Source organism: Hippocampus bargibanti, linkage group LG02 (assembly GCF_051943395.1).
Source record: "Hippocampus bargibanti isolate YZ-2025 linkage group LG02, ASM5194339v1, whole genome shotgun sequence".
Lineage (NCBI taxonomy): Eukaryota > Metazoa > Chordata > Actinopteri > Syngnathiformes > Syngnathidae > Hippocampus > Hippocampus bargibanti.
Genome location: NC_142735.1, coordinates 8,213,206 through 8,236,142, shown reverse-complemented (window position 1 = coordinate 8,236,142; position 22,937 = coordinate 8,213,206). Strand labels below are relative to the sequence as shown.

General features: G+C 39.8%; 1 protein-coding gene across 3 annotated transcripts in view; it reads left to right on the top strand.

Annotated features, from left to right (window-relative positions):
• The first annotated feature begins 7,558 nt into the window (after positions 1-7,558).
• spock1 (SPARC (osteonectin), cwcv and kazal like domains proteoglycan 1) overlaps positions 7,559-22,937 on the top strand; it is an 84,767-nt gene continuing 69,388 nt past the window's right edge. For 2 of the 3 annotated variants that reach the window (XM_089023652.1, XM_089023635.1), the window contains exons 1-2: positions 7,559-7,698; positions 8,097-8,234. In XM_089023652.1, the coding sequence (XP_088879778.1) occupies positions 7,693-7,698; positions 8,097-8,234 (144 nt within the window). In that variant the 5' untranslated portion in view covers positions 7,559-7,692. The remainder of the gene's footprint in view (positions 7,699-8,096; positions 8,235-22,937) is intronic. The other variant, XM_089023644.1, reaches the window with a different exon arrangement.

Below are 22,937 nucleotides of genomic sequence, written 5' to 3'. Positions count from 1 at the left end.
TGAGGGACGTTTCTTGACTGCAAGAAGTGTTCCAAGTCTTCCTCCATGATGCGCCGAGTTGTTACCTTCTCTCAATAAGCAGCGCGCGCGACCGTCTACCTGAGCCAAGCTGACCCGGAAGTACAGGAACGCACATTTTTTTTAAAAAAGATTGCGAGATCTCGCAATCTTTGCGAGAGAATGCAAAGTATTGCGAGGGAACGCAAAGTTTTGCGAGGGAACGCAAACTTTTGCGAGGGAACGCAAAGTTTTGCGAGATCTCGCAAAGTTTTTTTTTTTCTTCGATGTCCCCTTAGGGGCTCCGTAGTACGGTACTATGGGACAAGCAGAAATGAAATAGTTGAATGGAATGTGACGAAATTAAACAATATTTGGCACATTTTTTGCTTTCATATAATTGACATTTTATCACTGATGCATGCTCCCTGTCCACTAAAGGGCAGAACAGAATAACAATACAGCTTTAACAGAAAATGGGTAAAGTATAATAATATTCACCGGATTTGCAGTAAGGGAAGAAAATATAATTGTCAGTGTTGGCAAATTGTCAGTCTACTCTACATTAATTGCTCCATCATTGCCAAAAGCAGCCACATTCACGTTCCTTCATCCTATTAGGGAAGGTGTTTAATAGTCAAGATAACAATGGCATCTAACTCCCTGGAAAAAAAAAAGATTTTAACCAAGTCCAATTATTGCAATCGTGAAATTCAGTGTGCGCTCCCATATTGGACATTTTTGACAAGGTAATGTCATCACTTTATCGTCGTCATTTGGCTGTACATGTTGCTCATTTGACATGCATATGAATAAGCTTATGATAGTAAGAAAATAAAAACAATCTAAAATGCTTTTCAGACTGTGATTTACATCCACGTGCATGTTACTTTTGCTGGCAATCTGTCATATTTTTTTGTTCACGAAGAGGTATAGTGTTATTTTTCTTTATTTTCGTAGAAAGGAAACTGTAAGACAATATGTTTCTGTGTGACAACTGTATGACAATATATCTATATAACTTGAAACAAATATGTTTCAAGTTATATTCTAATATTTACAGTATATTATTTGTATGTATGTGTGCACATGCATTTTAATGACCAGTCATCTCAATTTTGGATATAGAATTTTGATAGCAGCTTTGGAGGCTCACGAGCTGGCTGCATCGACAGACATTGCTTTTGTCAACGTCTCTTTTGTTATCCTTTCTCGAAGGAACAACATGAAACCTGACAGGAATATTTGATGGCTCCATGCTGTGTTTTTACAGCACAATAGATTGTGAAACATGTCTAAAATGAACACTGGCACGTTGTACCAGTGATTGTGTGAACTTGTCAAAAATGTCCAATATGGCAACATGCAGGGTATGATATAAAATTAATCAGCTTTCGCTTATTTTCAGGAAATCCGATGCCATTGATATTTAATGACCTGTTAATATCTCTAGTCACTGGCTAAAAGAATCTTCTTCTTCTTTTCCTTTCGGCTTTTCCCCTCAGGGGTCGCCACAGCGAATCAATGTCCTCCATCTATCCCGGTCTTGTGCATCCTCTTCTCTCACACCACGAACAGACTGAAGGAGCTTGTGTGTTGCTTTATAGAGCTTATTAGATCGATGCTCTTTGCTAGTCCAACTATGGCATGTATCGTTATGCGTTGTGTAAGAGTTAATCCAGGAGAGACGAAGTTATGCAGTTGTTTTAAATACACACTTTGTGAGTCTCTTTGTTTTATGTTGATCTTGACGTTAAACTATTTTTTGTTTTTTGTTTTTAAGAATTGCCCCCTAACTTCCAAACTGCTGATTTCTGTAAAGTGAGTCTAGTTGAACTCCCTGCCGTCATACAACGCACATATTCTACTTTTTTCCCCTGCAAGGGTAAGTAAAACAATAAAAGTCAAAAACTATGGTGACCTTCACTGCTACAGATTTACAGCCCGCCGGCAGGAAAACGGAAGTACTTTCCAAGGCATTGCAGCACATTTGTATTGTGTCCTCTGCAAACAGGTAGTTGGTCTTAGAAGATTGCCTTTTCTTCTGGGATATTTCTACAAACACTCAAGACTCTTTCGATCCTCAACAAAATGCAGACAGCAGAATATGTTATCGGACTCCTGCCGCAATTGTGGCTGCATTTTTGGTATCTCCTATACATAATGCCTTTCGATGGAATCTTGTTATGTTGGGGCACAACTTTGATTCGTAGCCTGTTTGTACATTTTACTTTATGAGCCAAAAACATCTTTGATTTACAGTATCGAAGCTTATCCACTTTCATCAGCTATAGTGCACTGATCAAAATGTAAAATATAGGCTTGGGGTTTTGTCAGGTGACATGACAAATCATTATGTTTCGACCTCACAGTCTGCTCCAAGTCTGCACCATTTGCCTGCATCATTACACCTCAGTGCTGGATAAATTTCAGAACTGTCACGGCACCATCATATGAGAAAGACAGACATCATATGAGGTTTATAAATAGAAGGGTCTCTAGATCCAACATAACGTGCTACTAGTGGTTATTTTAAATGTGTTTCCAGGCTGAATATGATCTTGACATTATTGCGTTTCTTTGATAATTAGCTGCTATTTTCAAAATCATTGAAGATGAAGTGATAAGAATCTATATCCACTATGTAAACATTGATGTTTATTTGATCAGCGGGTATGTTTCATCTCTGCTTTCTTTGTGGATGTTTACTCCTGACCATGGTGACAAATTTGCGCTGTGGCGGCCAGGTAGCATCAAAACTGTTTCTCAGCTGACACCTGAAATTATGTATAGTACACAGTCACCCAACTGCTGCGTATTAGAATTTTATCCGTCACGTCCAAATTTCCTTTAGATTTAAAATTGCTCACACTTGACTATGCAAAAGATGTCATGGAAAGGAGCCCAATCACTATCCGATGTACATTTTAAGATAGAATCTAACATACATCAGTTAACCTTAGGTTTAAATTCTCATTGCGAATAAGCATTCGGTTTATGAAGTTGGTTGTCTGTTGTACAAGCGAACTCCATACACAATAACAAATTGTTATTGGAAGCCACGCATTGACAGGAATGTGTGCATGTGTTTTTATTTATGTGTGTGTGTGTGTGTGTGTGTGTGTGTGTGTGTGTGTGTGTGTGTGTGTGTGTGTGTGTGTGTGTGTGTGCAAATGTGAAATTAGACAACATTTTCTGTCTGCTGAACTGTGTCACCCTTTTAATTTATTAACTTTTACCTTGTATCTATGGCAGGCAATAATGCGGGATAATGCAATAAGCTGGAACAAAAAGGGTTTTACCCCCCGCCCCCCAACAATGAAAAGGTCAAAACAGATTTTGGGTGACACATTAATTTTACCATTGACACTTTTCTAAATGTAATAAAATCAACCTTCGTCTTTGCATAACAAGTTTCGGAGAGCAGAACTAGAGCAATTCAAAAATATAGAAACATTTTTCACCTTTTGCAACAACGTTATTCCTGCCAAATGTTTTCCAAAAATGCGAGCAACGCAAAGGAGAAGTGTCATGTCAGCTTTTAATGGAGAAAACATTTGATGCAAACCTTACTGAGATAAGGCATTGTACCCAACTGCTTGCTCCCTTTGCACTCCAAAAATGGTCAATTAAACACACTCCATCCTAAGCACACAAACGTAAGTTGCCACCACGTCCAGTGTCTGCTCTCACATCATGCCCATGTCAGCAGACGCAGCTCAGCGGAAATCCAAGCGCCTCAAAGAGCGAGCATGTAGTGTTGCCAGCTCCCCACAGGGAGGTAAATTAGAGAGCTGCAGATTAAATATTTAAACACATACCCCAATAATGAGTGCCCTAGTTATATTGCTCACTTTTCATTTGTCTTCTGTTAAACTCGCCTGCATCGCTGTCCATGGTGCTAAAAGTCGACTGAGAGGTTTCACATGACTAGCTCATGGACAAAATGTAGGATGAGCATGACTAATATGACATCCATGTTTAGACACCCAGAGCACTATAGCTACCTAAATCCTGTCAGTGCTTGGGGGTGAACATGAAAAAATCCTACATCTGAAAAATCAATGCCATGTATATTCTAGACAGGACAAGAGAGGCCATTAACAATTCGTATGAAAAAATGTTTTGAAAAAAACATGAAAAAAGCTGATCAAAAGAAGCAGATATATTTACAGAAAATTAAATCCAATTCTGGTACCAATGAATGGTTTCCATTTTTCCGTTTAGTATGAGGTAAACACAGCACTAAGAGGAGATATTTGCTAACCAATTTGTCACCATATCAAACCATTCGAAAGTTTTTGCAAAAATGATGTTTCATCTGAGATTGATTTTAACCCTTTCATGCATCACCAAAACCATGCATGCCATAGACTGATGTATGCTGATAACATAATAAACTGTCCGTTGTGGTTCCTGCTGTGGTTCCTGCTTGTGGTTCCTGCTGTCCCCAAAAGGGTTAACATAGAAAGAAAATGATAATACTTTACTATTTACTGTAAACTATTATTTTTTTAATGTGCGCCACTTAAAATGAATTTAAACCACAATTATTTTTCCTGTTTGGAATTTAAGGGTTGTTCTTGATTCAATTCAAAATTTGTACAACTGTGCTTCCAAGCAGTGAGAAATTAGGTAGCCCCTCATGCGCAACTCATTTATCAGTGTGTGTGTGGATGCAGAACCCATGATGAAACCACAAATAAACAGCAAACAGCCTTGAAACTATTAACACGGTGTGTACATTTGTACTACTTGTGCAATATTGTTTAAAATTATGAATGTTTAGGTTTAGCTAGAAGCCTTACATTATGTGCACTCTTGCCTCAATATTGTTTTATTCATATTCAAAGGGTGATTTTATTTTTCCAACTATAACTGATCTTTCTTCTTTCTTGTGTTTAGTAAAACAACTGAAACAAGTGACAAGAGAGAAATTCCTATAATTCCAAGGATAGTTCCTATACTGTACATAAAAAAGCATAAAAAAAGTAATGGTATTTATGCACACTCTTGCCGTTGATGGAATGTTGTCTTAAGGGGATTGTTTTTGTCTTACAGCTGGCAACTAAGCCCTCTCATCACATTGCACTCTGTGAAATGCGGCTTTGATTGTCTCATTATAGTTGTGGGAGGCTTTGCTGCAGCCACTAAAACATCAAAGGTTCACCATATTAGAGGTAACCCAACCTGACCCGCGGGTCTTAAAGCCCGACCTGACCCGAGCCCGACCAATTTACTTGATTTGCAGGCCCCGAGCCTAAAGCAAACCCGAAATTTCAGGTCATATCTGAGGACTTGGAAGGATTTATAACAACAAATGAAAGCATTTGGAATGAAATCTAAGCAAGACTGAATAAACACATATTTTATATTTCTGGGGAGGTTACGTGAACCAACTATTTTCTGTCATTTTTTTAAGAGTTGACAGAAAATGTAAGGTTGTCTGTCATTTTGACGGGTTGTGCCGAAACTACAATGGTGTAGCTTAGGCACGGTGCATCCTTAAGAAGCACGCCACTTCAAGAGAGTGTCAGAGATACTTGGTCGGACACTGTGAACAAAGGCTCGAACACAGGAATATTGTCTATTACTGCCGGCAGGGGACGCAGCCATTCATGATCAACACCCAAATTCTGCAGCCCTCTGCCAGGCTATTTATTGAGAGTATATGCACATTTAAAGGACAACTGTGTCCATAATTTGTAAAATCACTTCAAATGACTTCTACTGATCGTATTTTACAAAGATTCCACAGCATATAGCTATATTTTCCGTTTGAAGACTCGCGCTGAAATATTCAGGAAGTCTTGTTTTTGAGTTGGTGACGAAACCGTGACGTCACGGTAGGTATTATCACTGACTGAGAAATCGACACACAATGCATTTTTGGGTACTTTGTTTGGTCTGAAAACTTCGTGTTGAGCCGTGTTGATGGCAAAATTAGAAGGAAAACACAAAAATAACGCCATGGTGAATTGTTGTGTGTTGCACCAAGACTACTATTTGATACGAGCTGACACAAATTCCCAGCAGACAAATCAGATCATAATCAACGGAGCTTGGGCGCCATCTTGTGCATTTCCTGGGACGCTACATTTCAGTCCAGATGCCTCAAAATTACACGGAATAACTTCTTTAATCGATTGCAAACATTTGTGATTTCCTCTTCAGAACTATTTGAATCATATTCATAACTGGATGAGTAACGAGAAAGCATCTTCTCCAAATCTGAAGCCATTGTTTTGATTCTCAAGCAAGGCAAGAAGTCTTGGCGTGACGTAGCGAACAAGGGGGCGGGTCCTTCTGAAACTGGCCATTTCCGGTTTCATTTTGACTTAGTTTTTGGACACGCTAGGTCATTTTTATTGGTGTTTTTCATTTAACTAAAAATATCACCCTGCGCGTTTTGGATATTTTAGAAGCTATAAAACGTTTCTCTGATGTCAGTTAGAAAACAAAAAAATGGTGTTGGTTGTCCTTTAAGCGATACATTAGTAAAACAGTCTTCTTGATTTGAATACCACACCCCTGTACGTCTCAAACACAGACAACTATAAAACAACAGAACGTACACATTTTAATTGGTTGTCCTTTCCCTGAACCGATAGATTTGTAGCCTGGTTAATGACCTCCTGATGGGAAGGAGTTTCCCAAGTCCGAACTTATGTCCTGTGAAGGAGTTGACCAAGTACTAAATTAGTCCACGGCCAGATCTCCTACATGAAGATGACAAGTTAACAGGCTGTGTCTGTTGACCTCAGATTGACCTCAGGTTTCTCTGTGCTTCCATTGTGGGGTTTGTCTTGGGCAGCTAACGAACCTTGAAACTTTTAAATATGATAACTTCTATTCTATCTATTCTCTATCAGAGAGAGAGAGAACACAGAAATGTATTAAATATACATACATGAATTATAGGTAGAAACATAAACAAAGAACAACATTAGTTTAGTATCCACACATCGTTTTAGTATGTATATATTTTTATAAACATTAAAAAAAAGTTCGCGGGAGAGAAGCAGCGCCCAGCCTGCTCCACTGCTGCTCCACGCTTATATCAGTAGAGTAGACTTTAACTCTGTGGGAGTGTTACACGTCACTTCCAAAATATTTTGCGATAAATAGTACTCACTGGGCAGGAGGCGAAAACGGTAATGCAACTTTTCACTTTCAATGTTAGATAAATTTAATTAATTGTAAAAACACGAAAAAGTCATCCCGCTGACCGACTCACCTTTATTGGAGGTGGAAATTGATTTAGTTACGTGTGGATGAGAGGGGCTCCTTCACTTAAGCCACTACATGACTGTACGCCACTGCTTGACTGGGAGGAGGAACAATGGTTCGAGGGCTGTCGGTGGAGTGCGAAGTCGCAGGAAAAGAGAGTGAGTGAGTGAGTGAGTGAGTGAGTGAGTGAGTGAGTGAGTGAGTGAGTGAGTGAGTGAGTGAGAGAGAGAGAGAGAGAGAGAGAGAGAGAGAGAGAGAGAGAGAGAGAGAGAGAGAGAGAGAGAGAGAGAGAGAGAGAGAGAGAGAGAGAGGGCGGTGTCTTGTGACGGGAGAAACCTCCAGCAAGCCCATTTGCCTCGTTGCTTGCATTGTGTCAGTCAGACACAGAGGTGGCCTGCCTGCACTTAAGTGGTCGGAACTTGGACTTATTTGCATCAGGGTTCCGATTCTGACGCCGCCGAACAAATGCAGGTAAGTTGGCAATGTAAAGACGATAATAAACAGTCGCACATTGTTCGACTTTTGGCTGAGACAATCCGATAGGAAACAAAACAAAACGACTAAATAGTAAAAAAAAAAAAACAAGTCGGTGAGCTGGTTGCTTCGAGACCACAACTCCGCGTTGTTTGTCGATGGATTTCAAAAGAGAGCACACACATGATGAAGACCAATTCTGCAACATCAAAAACACAGCCTTGCTTTCCTCCTTCCAATTCCTTTCCACCTTGCAATTGGGAGCGCGAGCGTGTGTGCATACGTGCGGAAAGTGTTGTTATCCCACTTGAACGCTTAGACCCGATCCCGTCCATGTTGCCACTCGACAGCTCATTTTACTACTAAGTCCTTTTCTTGCATGCTTTGGTTTCCAGAAGATGTTCTTCTCTCTGCTCCCTGTTGTGGCTCTCTTACTGAGCACACAATCTGCACTGTCTGGCACAACCAACGACAAGCGGCTTACAACCGTGGGCCAACACTCCAAGGACAGATCCTGGAACAGATACAGAGATGTGAGTTTCTTGGGAGCCACTAAATCTCACCAAAAGGGACAAGTAATTAGATTGTGTGTGTGCCTGCGCGTGTCTTTGGCTCACTTTGTCCTTCATAAAACCTGTACTAAATGTGCGCCAGCAGGCACCCATCCATCCTTGTTGAGACACAGGAAGAAGGTCTCAGATAACTTGTTTGTGTGACTTTGGTCAACACTTTCAAGCATCAAAGAACTCGATGTCATTGGAGTTTCACGCTTGGACTTTTTATAATTAGACTGCTAAGTAGACAGCCTAATAACAGTGGTACACAATGATACATTTTCCTATACATTGGTACATTAACGTACAGTTTTTAATTCCTTCCATGATAAACATTTTAACTTTCATGAAAATGAATATCCTGTATTTAAAAAATTACAATCCTATAATCCAGTCGAGCCGTTAATACCTGCACATATTTGTGAAATGTGTTTTTAATACGTCTCTGTTTCAACTGTTTTCAAACCGAGCACACATATTTACATTTGAGTACACATTGATATAATGACTGATAGTCAAACATGCTATAAAGTCTTCTGTTTGTGATGAACATTTGTTTTATTGCATTGCTTTCTTTACCAACAGAACTTTAATCGAGCGTGGCTGCAATAATACACATTTTGCAAAGTAGAAGAATTATCTAATCTTTTCCTTCTGTTATTGTGCCTGAATAGTCCTAATTTTCCTTTGCACAGTATAGGTTACCAAAAGGTCAATGCTAATTGTATTAGCACTTCAATGACACCCTATATTTTGGCTTTAAACTAGCATTTGTTTTGTAAAGACACTGGGTTTTGTTTTGTTCAATATAAAAATCATTCTGTTTAGTGTAAGTGAGTTTTAAATTTGACTTTATGCACTCACACAAAAAATGTGAATAACTACAATGACTGATTGTTTCATGGAACTCAGTCAAGCAGACATTGACTTCTTCTGGCGACAATAATCCAAACAAGCATAGCTGAAAGCATGCTGGCTTTGTTCTCTATGAAATTACATTCTGTCATTTGTAAGCCTCAACCAGTTGATAAACAGGCCATATTTTTCATTTTATTTTAATTTTCCCAGACTCAATTATAAAAGAGACCCTCTGCGGTCTTTGCAGCTGTGCAATCATTAGTGTCAGCACAGTATTGACTTGCCTTACTATGCACGATGCTTGAGTTGCAACAGGATACAGCCCGCTGCCATATTCTCAGGAGATTTCAGCAAAGCGTAAGCTACCTTTAGCCTTATTAAAGATGGCTGTCCTCATTCACTGGTGCTGTGATGTGATGAGGAGAATTAGTCTTCTATTCAGCGAGGGTCTTTTCACTTACAATGTGTGTGTATATTTAAATGTTGTACGTATATATGTGACTGGAAGTCATTATCTGCAAACTGTCTGTGGAGGGTAGGATTGTAAGGGATAGAAGGAACAAAGGATGAGAGAAGCTGTGACCTTTTTCTTTTATGGCTCAACACACCACATACAGCAGAAGCAGACATGCTTACCTGTGTATTATTTTGTATTGGCTTCTCCCCCGCATAGAGGAAACAGCTATAGTGATGCCTATGACAAAAAGACAGTCATATGAAAAGAGATCATTTGGCAACAGTTACATCTTTTCAAATGGTACACAATTAATGGCTAAGCAACAAGAAATGGTGCAGTTTAATTGCTACAAAAATGTGGTTCATAATGCACGCCCTGCAATATCAACTTGATCTATTCAGAAGACAAAGTTGAGGCTTAAAGGACAACTGACGCCCCCGGACAAGTTGGGTCCATAATTTGTAAAATCACTTTAAATGACTTCTACTGAGCGTATTTTACAAAGATTCCATCGCATATAGCTATATTTTACGTTGTAAGACTCACGCTGAATATTCAGGAAGTCTGTTTTCGAGTTGATGACGATCCCCACGTGATGTCACGTTTGGAACCCTCCTGACCGAGAAAGCGACACACAATGCTTTTTGCAGTACTTTGGTCTGAAAGGTTCGTGTTGATCCATGTTGATGGCAAAATTAGAAGGAAAACATAAATAACGCGATGGTGAATCGTTGTGTGTTGCACCAAGAAAACTATTTGATATTCGCTGACACAAATTCCCAGCAGACAAATCAGCCCATTTCCAACGGAGCTTGGGCGCCATCTTTTGCATTTTTTGGGACACTACATTTCAGTCCGGATGCCATTGACGGCTCGAAGTGATATGGGAGGACTCCTTTAATTGATTGTAAACATTTATGCTTTCCTCTTCAGAACTATTTGAATGATATTCATAACTGGATGAGTAAGCATCTTCTCCGAATCTGAAGCCATTGTTTTGATTGTCGAGCAAGGCAAGACGTCTTGGCGTGACGTCATGAACAAGCAGACGGGACCTTCTGAAACTGACCACTTCCGGTTTCATTTTGAAATCGTTTTGAGACACTTTAAGTCATTTTTATTGGTGTTTTTCATTTGACTAAAAATATCACCCTGCATGTTTTGGGTATTTTAGATGCTATAAAACGTTTTTCTGATATCAGTTAGGAAACAAAAAAAATGGTGTCGGTTGTCCTTTAAAGTGCTGTAGCTTCCATGCACATTTTTTTAATGATTAACTCTGTGATGAGCATGTCACGTGACCTCACTGGAGATTGGTGGCAGCCAATGGCCACGTACGTACTGTAGAGAAGAACAATAATTTACCCTGAGAGTCACATCTAGGAACATTAGGAGTCTTCACTGAACCATTCTTGTACGTTTTTGTAATGTGGGGGAAACCGGAGTTCCCGGAGAAAACCTTATACTTTCCCCCGTTAGCTGCTTTTTTAAAATCCAAATCAACATAAGATTTTCAACCTCTTCTACGTGTATTGCCTGAGACCGTTGATTAGACAACACAGAAAATCCCTGAGCCACACGTAGCAATGGTCAATTTAGCATACTGATGGGTGGGGTCTTTTTCGGTCCCAAAACAGCAAAAGTATCCACTCAATAAGAAACCACATTGCACTGAGTGCAGTCAAAGAAAGTGGGTGTGGAAATGTAGTCCGGCAGCCGTGGTGGTGCTGTACTGCAGTGTGGTTTGGTGTTCTTCCGTCGAAAACTAGTCCGCCAGCCATTGTGGTGCTCAGTGTGTTTCCCAAAACCTAGTTTGTATGCCAGGATTATATTCTCGCAAATTTAATGTTCGTAAAGCGAAAAGTTCATTAACTAAAGCGTTCGTAAGATGAGGAATCACTGTATTCGATTTCTTGTATCTGATGTGTACTTCTCATGGTCACACCACTGAGAGTTTGGTGGCAATTTTCCTGGTCGAGAAGTTCAAACTTGACATAGTCAAGTGCTTATTTGTCCACATCTACACAGACCGTCCCCTCTAATGAATGATACTCAAGTAGTCATTGTTATATGTCACCAAACCTTCAGTTACAAATCAAGTGTGAAAGTAATTTGTTTGCCTGTCATCATGTCAACAAATTGTTTCCATTCAAAATATTTTTGCCTGCCGTTCTGACATTTAGAGGAATTATTTCACATGCTTCTTGGTGCCTTTTTTATCTTCAACTCAATTCTCTTGGCGTCATGAACGCCGCATTATTACCTCATGTTCCTTCCATTTTCACATTTTCATCCATGTCTTTGGAGCAGAGAATGACCCCTCGCTTCCTCAACCATGACACTGTCTTGTTCCTATCTGCCGGACCCCCTTCCCCCACATTTCTTCTCCTTTTTTGCTGTTCGGCCCTGCCTGCCATGTTCCACCCTACATCCCTGCTGATGAGCCACTTGGTCCCTTTCTGCATATGCATGATTGTCCATTTGTTGGCAGGGGAGCTGCAGAAATGGTCTGATAGGCAGAGTTTAGTTGGTTTCTCTCAATTGAAATTCGTTTTGATTCATGTGACAGGTAATATTCAATATAGTATTGATAATTTAGCCACTGTCAACATTCAGTTGCATTGTTTCAATTGCAGAAGCAATTTGGTTTCGTATCCTTGTTGCCTTACATTTGCAAAACCAAATCCCAAGGTTTCAGGCTGCGAACCAATCCGTTGTTTTGACTGTGGGAATTTGCTGACACAATTCATTAGATGACGTGTGGAAGTCTGAGCCAGCATAATTCGTCACTCACCCGTGCTTGCATCCATGCATGCATGCTTGCACACTTTGTCTCTGTTAGGCCGTCGCATTAACATTGTTAGTGTTGAGTTTTATGTTCATGAAAATCCACAAAGTCGAGTTACTGCCAATTTAATTTCCACTCAGTCACAATAACCACTGGATTATTGTTTCATGAGTATTGCTGCAGGGAACTTGGACAAATTACATAGTAGTGTGCATCAATTGTTGGAATTGAGTTTTTTTCCGTTGTTGCTGTTAAATGTGTATGACCTCCATTGGCCACATTTTGACAAAGGGTGGGGCCCAAACGTGCGTAAACAACACAAGGAGGCACAGATGTCTCGTCTGTAGTTATGATGCTGAGGATGCATCTCATTGTTTTTGAGAATCATTTGTCTAAGTGCTTGGTCCATCTCACTAATTGAAACTACCCAACTTTAATCATCCTATTATGGATCACCACAATTAAAAGCTTCTATTTGGAATCCTAAACTGTTCTTGTCAAACAATCATGTTGCATTTGTCTTTACTTAGCTATTGTTGGACGATCAACTGCATGATCACTGTAGAAACAGCAAGGTTCATCGAGTGGTTAAAGCCTTTCAAGCATCTTGTAGGCCATATTTTGTCCTCTCTTTTTTCTGTCTGATAAATGTGAAATTTTGAAAATAGCCATGAGAGTGGGCGTCACAATTTTCCTGCAAGAAACAAGTACAGTACTTCTTGAACTCCTTTGCAGCCTATCATTACATTTTCTCTTTCCAAATGATTGCGTGCTTTGTGCCAGAAAGCTGACGACACTCATTTGTAAAAAGAATATGGAAATGCATTGTTGAAAGATAATATGAAGCCCCCACTATTCTATGATACCGGTATTCCACGTTATTTTTGAAGGTACTGTATCTGTGGAAATAGCCCTCTGTTTATGTGAAAGAACCTTTTAGACGTTGGAGGACTTGAAGTCGGCCCCATGAGATTTCTTCAAACCACACTGATTAATAATAATAATAATAATAATAATAATAATAATAATAATAATAATACATTTCCCCTTTGTGGGACGAATAAAGGTTTTCTGATTCTGATTCTAATAATAATAATAAATACATTACATTACATTTTAAGCACCTTTCAAATTTTGTTTTGTTTTTGTCTGCAGCAAATACTGATAGTCACTTTTGATTACATCTTTAGCGTGGCATTTCCATTTTCTTTCATGTGTGACTTCAAGAGGTTCATGGCTGAGCTGCAGCCTATCCCAGCTGACTTTGCGCAGGAGGCGAGGAACATCCTGGACTACTCAACCGGCCAATTGCAGTGCACTTATTTCATATCGTTCTTATGCAATTTAGAGCACATGTCCGGCCTGGGGGCCAAATGCGGCCTGTGATTAATTTTCATCCGGACCACAGCCTCTGTCATAAAATCAATAATGTCTGGCCCGCATGTAGAAGTAATACATTGAGCAGTAGCGCTGTTACCTGTGTGTGCTAAATGCTGCCATCTAGACTAGAGGCTCAATTAGGAACAGCAAATTAGTATATGAGCTAGTAACCGAATGAGCCCTCCATTTTTCTAAAATGGTGTCAATCAACAAAAGGAGGAAAGTTGCATGTGAGGGTCGACGGTTCTAGGATGGGTACAAATTGGACTATGTATTCACTTAAATGTGTCTGCTACATTTGTAGAGATATACAGTGGTTGTTTTTAACTCATTCGCTGCCAGACATGCGCAAAAATGTGTCCATTCCAGTGCCAGTGTTTTTGTCATTTTATTTTACATTCCAGGACGCACAGAATATTGAGTTTTAGGACTACATAAAGATCCAATGCAGTGTAAACCTTAGACTCTTTTCATCAGAAAAAAGTTAATTCCTATGTTACAATATATGGGTCTGGAGTAATATGAGATGCAAGTGGGGGTGGCTGTACAGTCAGAATCAGAATCATCTTTATGCTGCCCCCTCATGGTAGGGAAAACATTGCCAGAGGTCTGACCAGCTCTTTATCGGCACTCCTACAAGAAAAACCAAAACCCGAACAAATTCGAGAATGTCGCTCCACGTCATATTTTCAATTCTCGAATAAAATTGGGAATGGGTTTGAATTAGTTAGGTCAATGACAATAGAAAAGTCAATGTGTTTAAAAGAAGTGAAGTTCAGTGAATATTCAATTTTCAATGTCAATTAAATTCTGATATGCATTTTAAAATAAACAAAAACACATGCTTAATATAGCTGAAATTAAATTTTAAAATGCAAATATGAAACCCAAAATGGCTCGCTGAAATTTATTTTTATGTAAAGAACGCCCGCCAAAGTCGCCCCCCTACATTTTTTACACACCAAATCTAGCCCCCTTTGCAAAAAGTTTACACATCCCTGTTTTAGAACCATCAGTAAACTTAGACTGTGTTTTTTAATGTGTGAGGAAGCTCAAGTAGGTGGATAAAACCCACACAATCATGGGCCAAAACAGCACATCGAACCCCAAATCTCAAAACTGCAAACCAGTAATCAGCTCTTCATGAAAGTACGAGTCATCAAAGATATGTGTTCTCAAAATTATATTTCAAGTAAATAAAAAACGAGCTGTATTTAAAATGATGTCTTTGATTCCCAGCCAACCATTTTCAAAGCATATATCCCCTTATTGCCGGCCATATTAGAGCTTTTGGACAGAATTTTCACAAACCACAAACAGGCATGGAACCATAAAACTGTTTTTATTAGTCCCCAATGATTCACTTCATCGGCATATTTTGCTGTTCTTGTAAATGTTCCATGATCAATTCCATTCAGGATGATGTCACCACATGCATTGTATTGTGACGTTATTTAGTAGCGCCAATACTACATAACATGGCGCCGGACAAAGTTTGTTAACATTTTACACCGAACGCATCCCAATAGCTTGCAATAGTTGCAAAGGTGACATTTTGTTCAAGTGAGGAAAAACTAGCGCCTTTGCACACACAGCATGCAATCACGTTTAAATGACAGTCGCGCTTTTGATCCTCACCGGAGTACTCAACTCAGCAGCGGCAACATAACCACATCTTCTTCTGTCAGTACTCCGGGGCCCTCAAGTACAATACCAAGACTTGCGTGGCTTGCATACTAAAACAAGCGCGACATATGGCCAAAACCAGAAGATGTCGCATGCAGGAAATAATCTACATGCGTGAATTTCTGTGTATTAATGCAGTCAAGCACATTTCTTCTTACAGTATCAGACTGCTCCTTCTCCACACCCTCCCTTTGTATATTTATGAAAATTAGCATTACCGTGCTTGGCATTGAGAACAATCGTTTTACGTCATCTGCTAATAAAATTATGAAGGCCTGAGACACCAATAAAGAACAATAAACTTTACAAAATGTACCAAGTTCTCCTTTATACTCTGCCCTCTCGAGTTAGCACCTTCTAATCGAGTGCTGAGCAGCGACGGCAACCCCAATCCAGGGATCAGCTCCGGGCACCCAAACCGGAGAAGAGAAGTGCCGCGTGAGTTCATTGCCCATTTTGGGTGTTATGACACAATCGTAAAAATATCCTCTAAAAATATTTGTATAAGCAGATGTGTAATGAGCAACATAATCTTATCCATTTCAAAGTTGGTTACTATTTTTTTCCCCCATAATCGACAATCGAACACGGGTTGGTTTTACCTAAAACACAATTTTCTGACCAAAAAGATGAGAAAACAAACATTTAGAAATAAACATTTCATGGAGAATGTGTTGATAAGATATAATGTTCTTGTGAAATTTAAAACTCTTAAACTTAGTAAAGTATTACTCACATTAACTAATTCACTACCATACATGCAAAAATGTGTACAACGCAGTGCCAGGATTTTTGTCATTGTCACTCGAATTCCAGGTCCCGCAGAATATTGAGTTTTAGGACTAGATACACATTCAGTGCAACCGTAAGAAACCTTAGACTCTCTTCTTTCATCAGAAAAAAGTGTTACTTCCTAAATTATATGCAGTTTTAAGAGCTTGAAATGAGGGTGGCTGCAATGCAATACATAGAGTACATATTGATTTATGTAGCATTTTACAACAGCTGAAGTAGGAACAAGGTGCTCTCATGAAAAAAGGGGAAATGCTGCCCCCTCGTGGAAGGGAAAAAAACATTGACAGAGGTTTGTTCAGTGCTTTATCGGCACCCCTGCAAGAAAAAAACAAAACCCAAACAAATTTGAGAATGGCGCTCTACATCATATTTTCAATTCCCGAAAAAAAATTGTCAAAGGCAGGCAGTGAATTAGTTAAATGTCAGTGACTTTTTAAAAATGCTGTTCATAAGTCACTTCATTAATTGAATCAGCTTTTGTCATGGTGCAGACCTGCCATCTATACGACACTGTTAGTCATTGCAGAGGTTTACAAACCCGAAGTTCACAGACAAACTTAGCGAGACCCTCATCCAATTGTAAAACGTGCTGTACTTGAAAAAAAGTGTATGACACGTCACGCTTGGATTAGACTGAACATTCGTAAATATCCACACCACTAAATTAATTCATGATGTTACAAAACGTTTGAGTTTTGGGTGAGAATTTCGAAGGTGTGAGTTCAATGTACTTTCTATTCCAGATATGTGCTTTGCCTGAAGAAAAAAAATGCAACCTCTGTTTATGAGGTTCTATGCTCCATTATAAAAATGTTCACAATTATGTAATTGGTAGTTGTTCAAAGTGTTTAGGCTCATAGAAAATATTCAATGTTGTCATCTTTCAGACATATGTTATTGTTTGCAATAGACAGCAGTCTATCTTGGGCTGCCAGTCAGTGAAGGAATGCTTGTGTGTGCATTTTGCGTATTTACTGTACAAGTTGGTCGACTGAAATGGCATTTTTAGTTTCATTTCAACATTGTTGGAAATACCAGTGTGTCACTTTTTTGTTCTCCACCATTCATTGAAGGACAAGACGGGCTTCTCTGAGGAACTAAAACACTGTACTGGGAAGATATTTACAGGTTGTGCTTATAAACATATTTTTTTTGTGCTGTCCATATGCACATCAAGGAATGTTTGTTGCGGTTTTACTGCATAGGGGGAGGGGGTGGGCATGCGGTTGAATGAGGCTGATTCAACAAATCTTAGAGTCACCTTCAGAAGAAACACTTCTCAGGCAGCGCATCGTATTTCAGACAATTAAGGCTTTGTTGAAAACATGTCAATCTTTCTTATCTCCAACCTGCGCTGTCCTCTATTTCTTTTTCTTCCAGTTAAGCTGCTGCCGTATTTTTTCCTACACATGGTTTGTCATCTCCACTCTCACCCAGCGCTTCTTTTCCTCTCGTCACTAATTCCCAATCAAAGGCTGCCCTTCAAAATATACCCCCTCTTTCTGGTTGCTTTACGACCCTTATGTATGCCCACCCTTAGCGTGTCCCTTGTCGAGCTATTGATCACAAATGAGACATTGCATATCCAATCTTCAGTTGAGAACTGGGTAAACATCGCGCAGTGTCCCTAGTGATCCCATTTTACAGGGACTGGCTGGCAATGTGCATGTGTCTCTCCAGCTGCTGTCTCTGCATGTGTTCCAAAACACACACACACACACACACACACACACACACACACACACACACACACACACACACACACACACACACACACACACACACACACACACACACACACACACACACACACACACACACACACATATACACACACCCTTAGGCTCGCAATGAGATTGATCTGACAAATTATAGGGCTCGGTAATCCAGACGTGAGCTACCATGAAATAATCAATAAGAGTGAGAAATGCTGCAGCACACAGAGAATTGGGGGCATTTCGGTCATAGGCCAACAAAAGGTCACAGTTTGCTGTGGTGAAGATAAAATGATTCTGTGCTAGAGAGACTCAAAACAAGTGCTGGAAAGGATTGCCAACTTCCTTTGGATAATGTGGAAGTGGATGAAAGCAAAGGCGAGAAGGAGAAGCTTTCATGTCCGGCCCACTGACTGTGTGGACTGAGCAGCTGAACAGAAAGAGGATGACAACGGATTGCAATCCACCACAAATGCTGTGTTGTGTTTCAGTCTGCTTTGTCATACCTGATCGAAAGTCTTCACTGACTCTGTGGGGATTTGGAATCAAGTTGAGAAATTGACCAAGATGGAGAAAACACACCTGAGCTCCTTGAAAAGACAGCACAAACATTGTATTTGACTGCAAAATGTTTATTTTGGCAGATCATAATTTTCTGTGACAAGACACCCCATGATAAAATATGACCCCACAAAATATTACTTTTTTTTCTATGGACAGTCAAATCTGTTTTCAATGTATGCTGTTAATGTTCAAAGTCAAAGTCAAAGTCAGCTTTATTGTCAAATATGCTAATATGCATGACATACAGCACAGATGAAATTACTGTCCTCTCGGACCCAGCATGCAAGGCACTCATAATTACTTAACAAACATAAACATGAAAACGCCAATTTGCCAATTAACGGCAATTTTTTTTTAATGTTTTCACCCCTTATACGTAATATACAGTACAGTTTGCTGGTGGGTATTTTATTTCGGTCTGTATGTCTGTCTATCTGTATAAGTGAAACAGTAATATCGGAAAAATGCTCAACTTTCAATAAATTACCAGTGCTACGACATACAAAAATAGGTTTTATGTTATCCTGCATCTTGGACTTGGATTGGATTTGCCGTTATTAGTCTTGCAGTGGAGAAATCTTGGTTGCTTGTCTCTGTGTGCCCTGCCATTGGCTGGCAACCAATCCAGAGTGACCGCCGCCCAGTGCACGAAAACGGCTGGGATAGGCTCTAGAACCCCCCGTGACCCTAATGGGGATCAAGCGGTCTGGAAAATGGATGGATGGATGGTTATCCTGCCTTTTTATTCGACCCTCACATGCAGTCACTCTATGTATGTATTGTTTTAAAGCCTCTGGTTCCTGGAATATGTCCCACCAGATCACCACAGGGTTGTTCCACACTGTGACAATGAGGCGTTCCAAAGTGACCATGCTAGCCCAGAGCTAGACTACATGCCAGTTTGCAAGTGGAGCTTTCTTTTTTGACCCTTCTGCTTGTTTTGCCTTGCTCTGTGTGACATGTGCATAGTCACAGCTAACAACAAGGCCCTCTCAAGTGGCCACACTGGCAGGCTTTCTGAGAAGAACATGCCTTTTCATGTTACAGGCTGAGCTTGCTAGTTGAGTGCACATTGCAATTGTGCAGGATAATTGCTGATGTCTACAAAGACACTTAAGTTCCTATATAGTGGGGTTTGGGGGATTCATGCCAGACTTAAAAGTGTGTCACTCTGCAGAAGTTAAGACACAGAAGGAGAAATTGCAGGAAATTGAAATAATTAAAAACAGGTTAATGCTATTCTCTCCACCCCCCCCCCCGGAAATTATAATCAGACACAATGAAAGAGCGCATAAGATATAACATAGCAAAATCAGAGTAAATTTATGTTGTGTCAAGTTTTTATTGTTTGTCATACTTTTTTGAAACAAATCTTTTGCAGGTCGAAAATGACATGTTTTGTGCACAAAATATTGTATGTGTATGGCAGTTTCATCATGTGCACTCACATGATGTCTTATATTATTGTTGGTAAGAGATGATCCTAGCTTGATGTCATCATATGCAGATCTTATTGAGATATCCTCGCATTTTGTAGTCAGTGTACCACTGTAGACGTCAAGATCGTTTAATATCTCTTAGTGCTTCTGTTGCCACTAATGTCATCTGTACAAAAGTGAAGGTTTCGGACGTTTCGCCTCCTATCCAAGAGGCTTCGTCAGCGAACTAAAGTCTGACTGGTCGTATCGGCCCCATTTATATATCCCTAATCTCCAGACCTGGTGGCGCCGGACACAGCTATGATAGGTCCCTACTCTCAGGTTGGGGGGGCAGAGGATCCCTCCCTGTGGCCCCCCTGATTGTTCCTACATTCCTGACTAACGACTGGCCTATTACCCCCACTCCCACCGGTATCACCTCATCAGCATAACGACCCTCATCAGCATTACGAAAGTTGCCTAACCTGTTTTGCCTAAGCAGGCTATTGTAAGAACGATCCAAATTGAACCTCACCCCACCAGACCGGTTTAATGAAGGATTTTGTTTTTTTATAAGAATCGCTTCTTTTACCCCCCTTTCAAACCATCTATGTTCTTTCGCTAAGATTTTAACCTCATTGTCATCAAATGAGTGGTTGCTAGCTTTTAGGTGCAAATGTACTGCCGATTGAGGTCCACTTATATTATCCCTGCGATGTTGATAAAGTCTTTTTTTTGAGAATTTGTTGAGTCTCCCCAATGTACTGCTCTTTACAATTTTCATTCTTACAATGTATGGAATAAACTACATTACTTTGTTTTTCATTTGGTAGCCTATCTTTTGGATGCACTAATTTTTGCCTTAACGTGTTTATCGGTTTGAAATAAGTAGGAATTTTATGTTGCCAAAGGACTCTGTAATTTTTCAGAAACTCCTGCAATGTACGGTAATGCTACTCCTCTCCTTTTTGTAACTAATACCAACTAGCACTGAAGGTAGAGAAATGAGTCAAAACATATCAGGAGAGCACTCACTAACTGTGGGTACCCTCAGTGGTCATTCAACAAATGTCAGAAAGAAAGAATAGGGAATGAAACCAATAATTCTCAAGATACAAAAAGGAGAGGAGTAGCAGTACCGTACATTGCAGGAGTTTCTGAAAAATTACAAAGAGTCCTTTGGCAACATACAATTCCTACTTATTTCAAACCGATAAACACGTTAAGGCAAAAATTAGTGCATCCAAAAGATAGGCTACCAAATGAAAAACAAAGTAATGTAGTTTATTCCATACATTGTAAGAATGAAAATTGTAAAGAGCAGTACATTGGGGAGACTCAACAAATTCTCAAAAAAAGATGATGGAGAATAATAATTTATCATGTTTAAAAGTGCCGTGCTTTGCTGACCAACTAAACAATGGGCCTACAGTCAAAGCGCAGATGGCCACAGTAAATCTGAGTGAAACAGACACGGCAAGGTGAACTGTCGTCTCCATCAAGATTCTAGAAGGTCCGGCCTTGCACAGAATTTAGGGCTTGAGATACTCCTTTTCCACCAAAGTTATTTACGGCTTAAACATCCTGCACAAGCGCCAGATTACAAATTTATCAGTTCTTGGAAAAGACAACCAATTAAAATGTCTTATGTTTTACTGCTTGCAGCTGTTGGTGCTCAGAACGCCCAGAGGCGTGGCATTATAATCAAGAAAACTGTGTTTTACTAATATATCACTGTAATTTGCATATACTCTCAATAAATAGCTTGGCAGAGGGGCGCACAATTCAGACGTATGTCATCTGATGACTGCGTCTCCTGCCGGCAGTGGGGACAATCTTTCTGGTTCTGAGTCTCTGTCCACGGTGTCTGTCTGTCATATCTCTGACAAAAGACTTTATCAACATCGCAGGGATAATATAAGTGGACCTGTACGACTGAGAGCTTACACAGACACTAATGATAGTCAAACTACGATATGTAGTTTCTGATATGCTATTGGGATGGTTCTTCCTCAGGGCCTGCTGCCTCACTATGATTCTATTTTGAGCAGTTGCGTTTTTAAGTATGTGCCACAGTAACCTGATTAAGCTTCGACACCCAACATAAAGTCCCATTTGGTCGTGTTAGAATTCAGTGGCATCGGGGACAATGACGTTTTTGTGTTTGAGCCCTGCTCACAGATTTAGTTATTTATTTATGATTCTTAAAAGCTGACATTGCAATGCATCCCAACAGACATCTGAAATTAAAGTGCATAATTTATTGGGCACTGCCGACTGACAACATAATGAAGACACCCTGTAGGTTTTGTTTTTCTCTGATGTCGAGTTTTAAGGGGTATTTCTGGGTGATTTTGGACTGTAAAGTTGATTCAGCTAAATGTTCTGAACTGGTCGCTCTGCTTTTCTCCCTTATTCCAAAAACCCTTAAATTAGATAAGGCTGATTCTACATCACCCCTCTCTCATGGTTGATGCCATGTAGTGAACTCAAATTTGTCTCAGTTGCTTGAAGAGATGATCAATCAACAATGCTCGACACAGGAGCCCATTATGCCTGAAATGACTCAAATATTTTCAATACGTTCTGGAAAAAAAATCATCTGGTCACATACCGTGAGTGCATGTTTTCATTCTCCTACCGGTATGTACTGCAGAGCCACTCAAACTCTCTGTTTCAGATTGCAGGTTAAACATTTCATGTATAAATTAAAAACAGAAATCCAAGTTTGGATGTGAACAAGCACTTTTTATTTTATACATTGCAGCTTTTCATTCCGTCTGCTCACACTCACTAAGGGGATCACGCTCCACATTTTGGTCACAGATACTGCGTGTTTGTCTATTTTCACAGGTTCATATTGTATTATAAATACTGTTAGGTACTGTTGTAAAACCCAAATGGTCTCCAACTATCTAGCAATCTAGCAATGGCTACCTTGAAATATGAGAAAAGACGTATTGTGTATAGCGGACTGATCACTTGCATCACCCGTGTCAGATAACGGGCAGATGCTTGTGA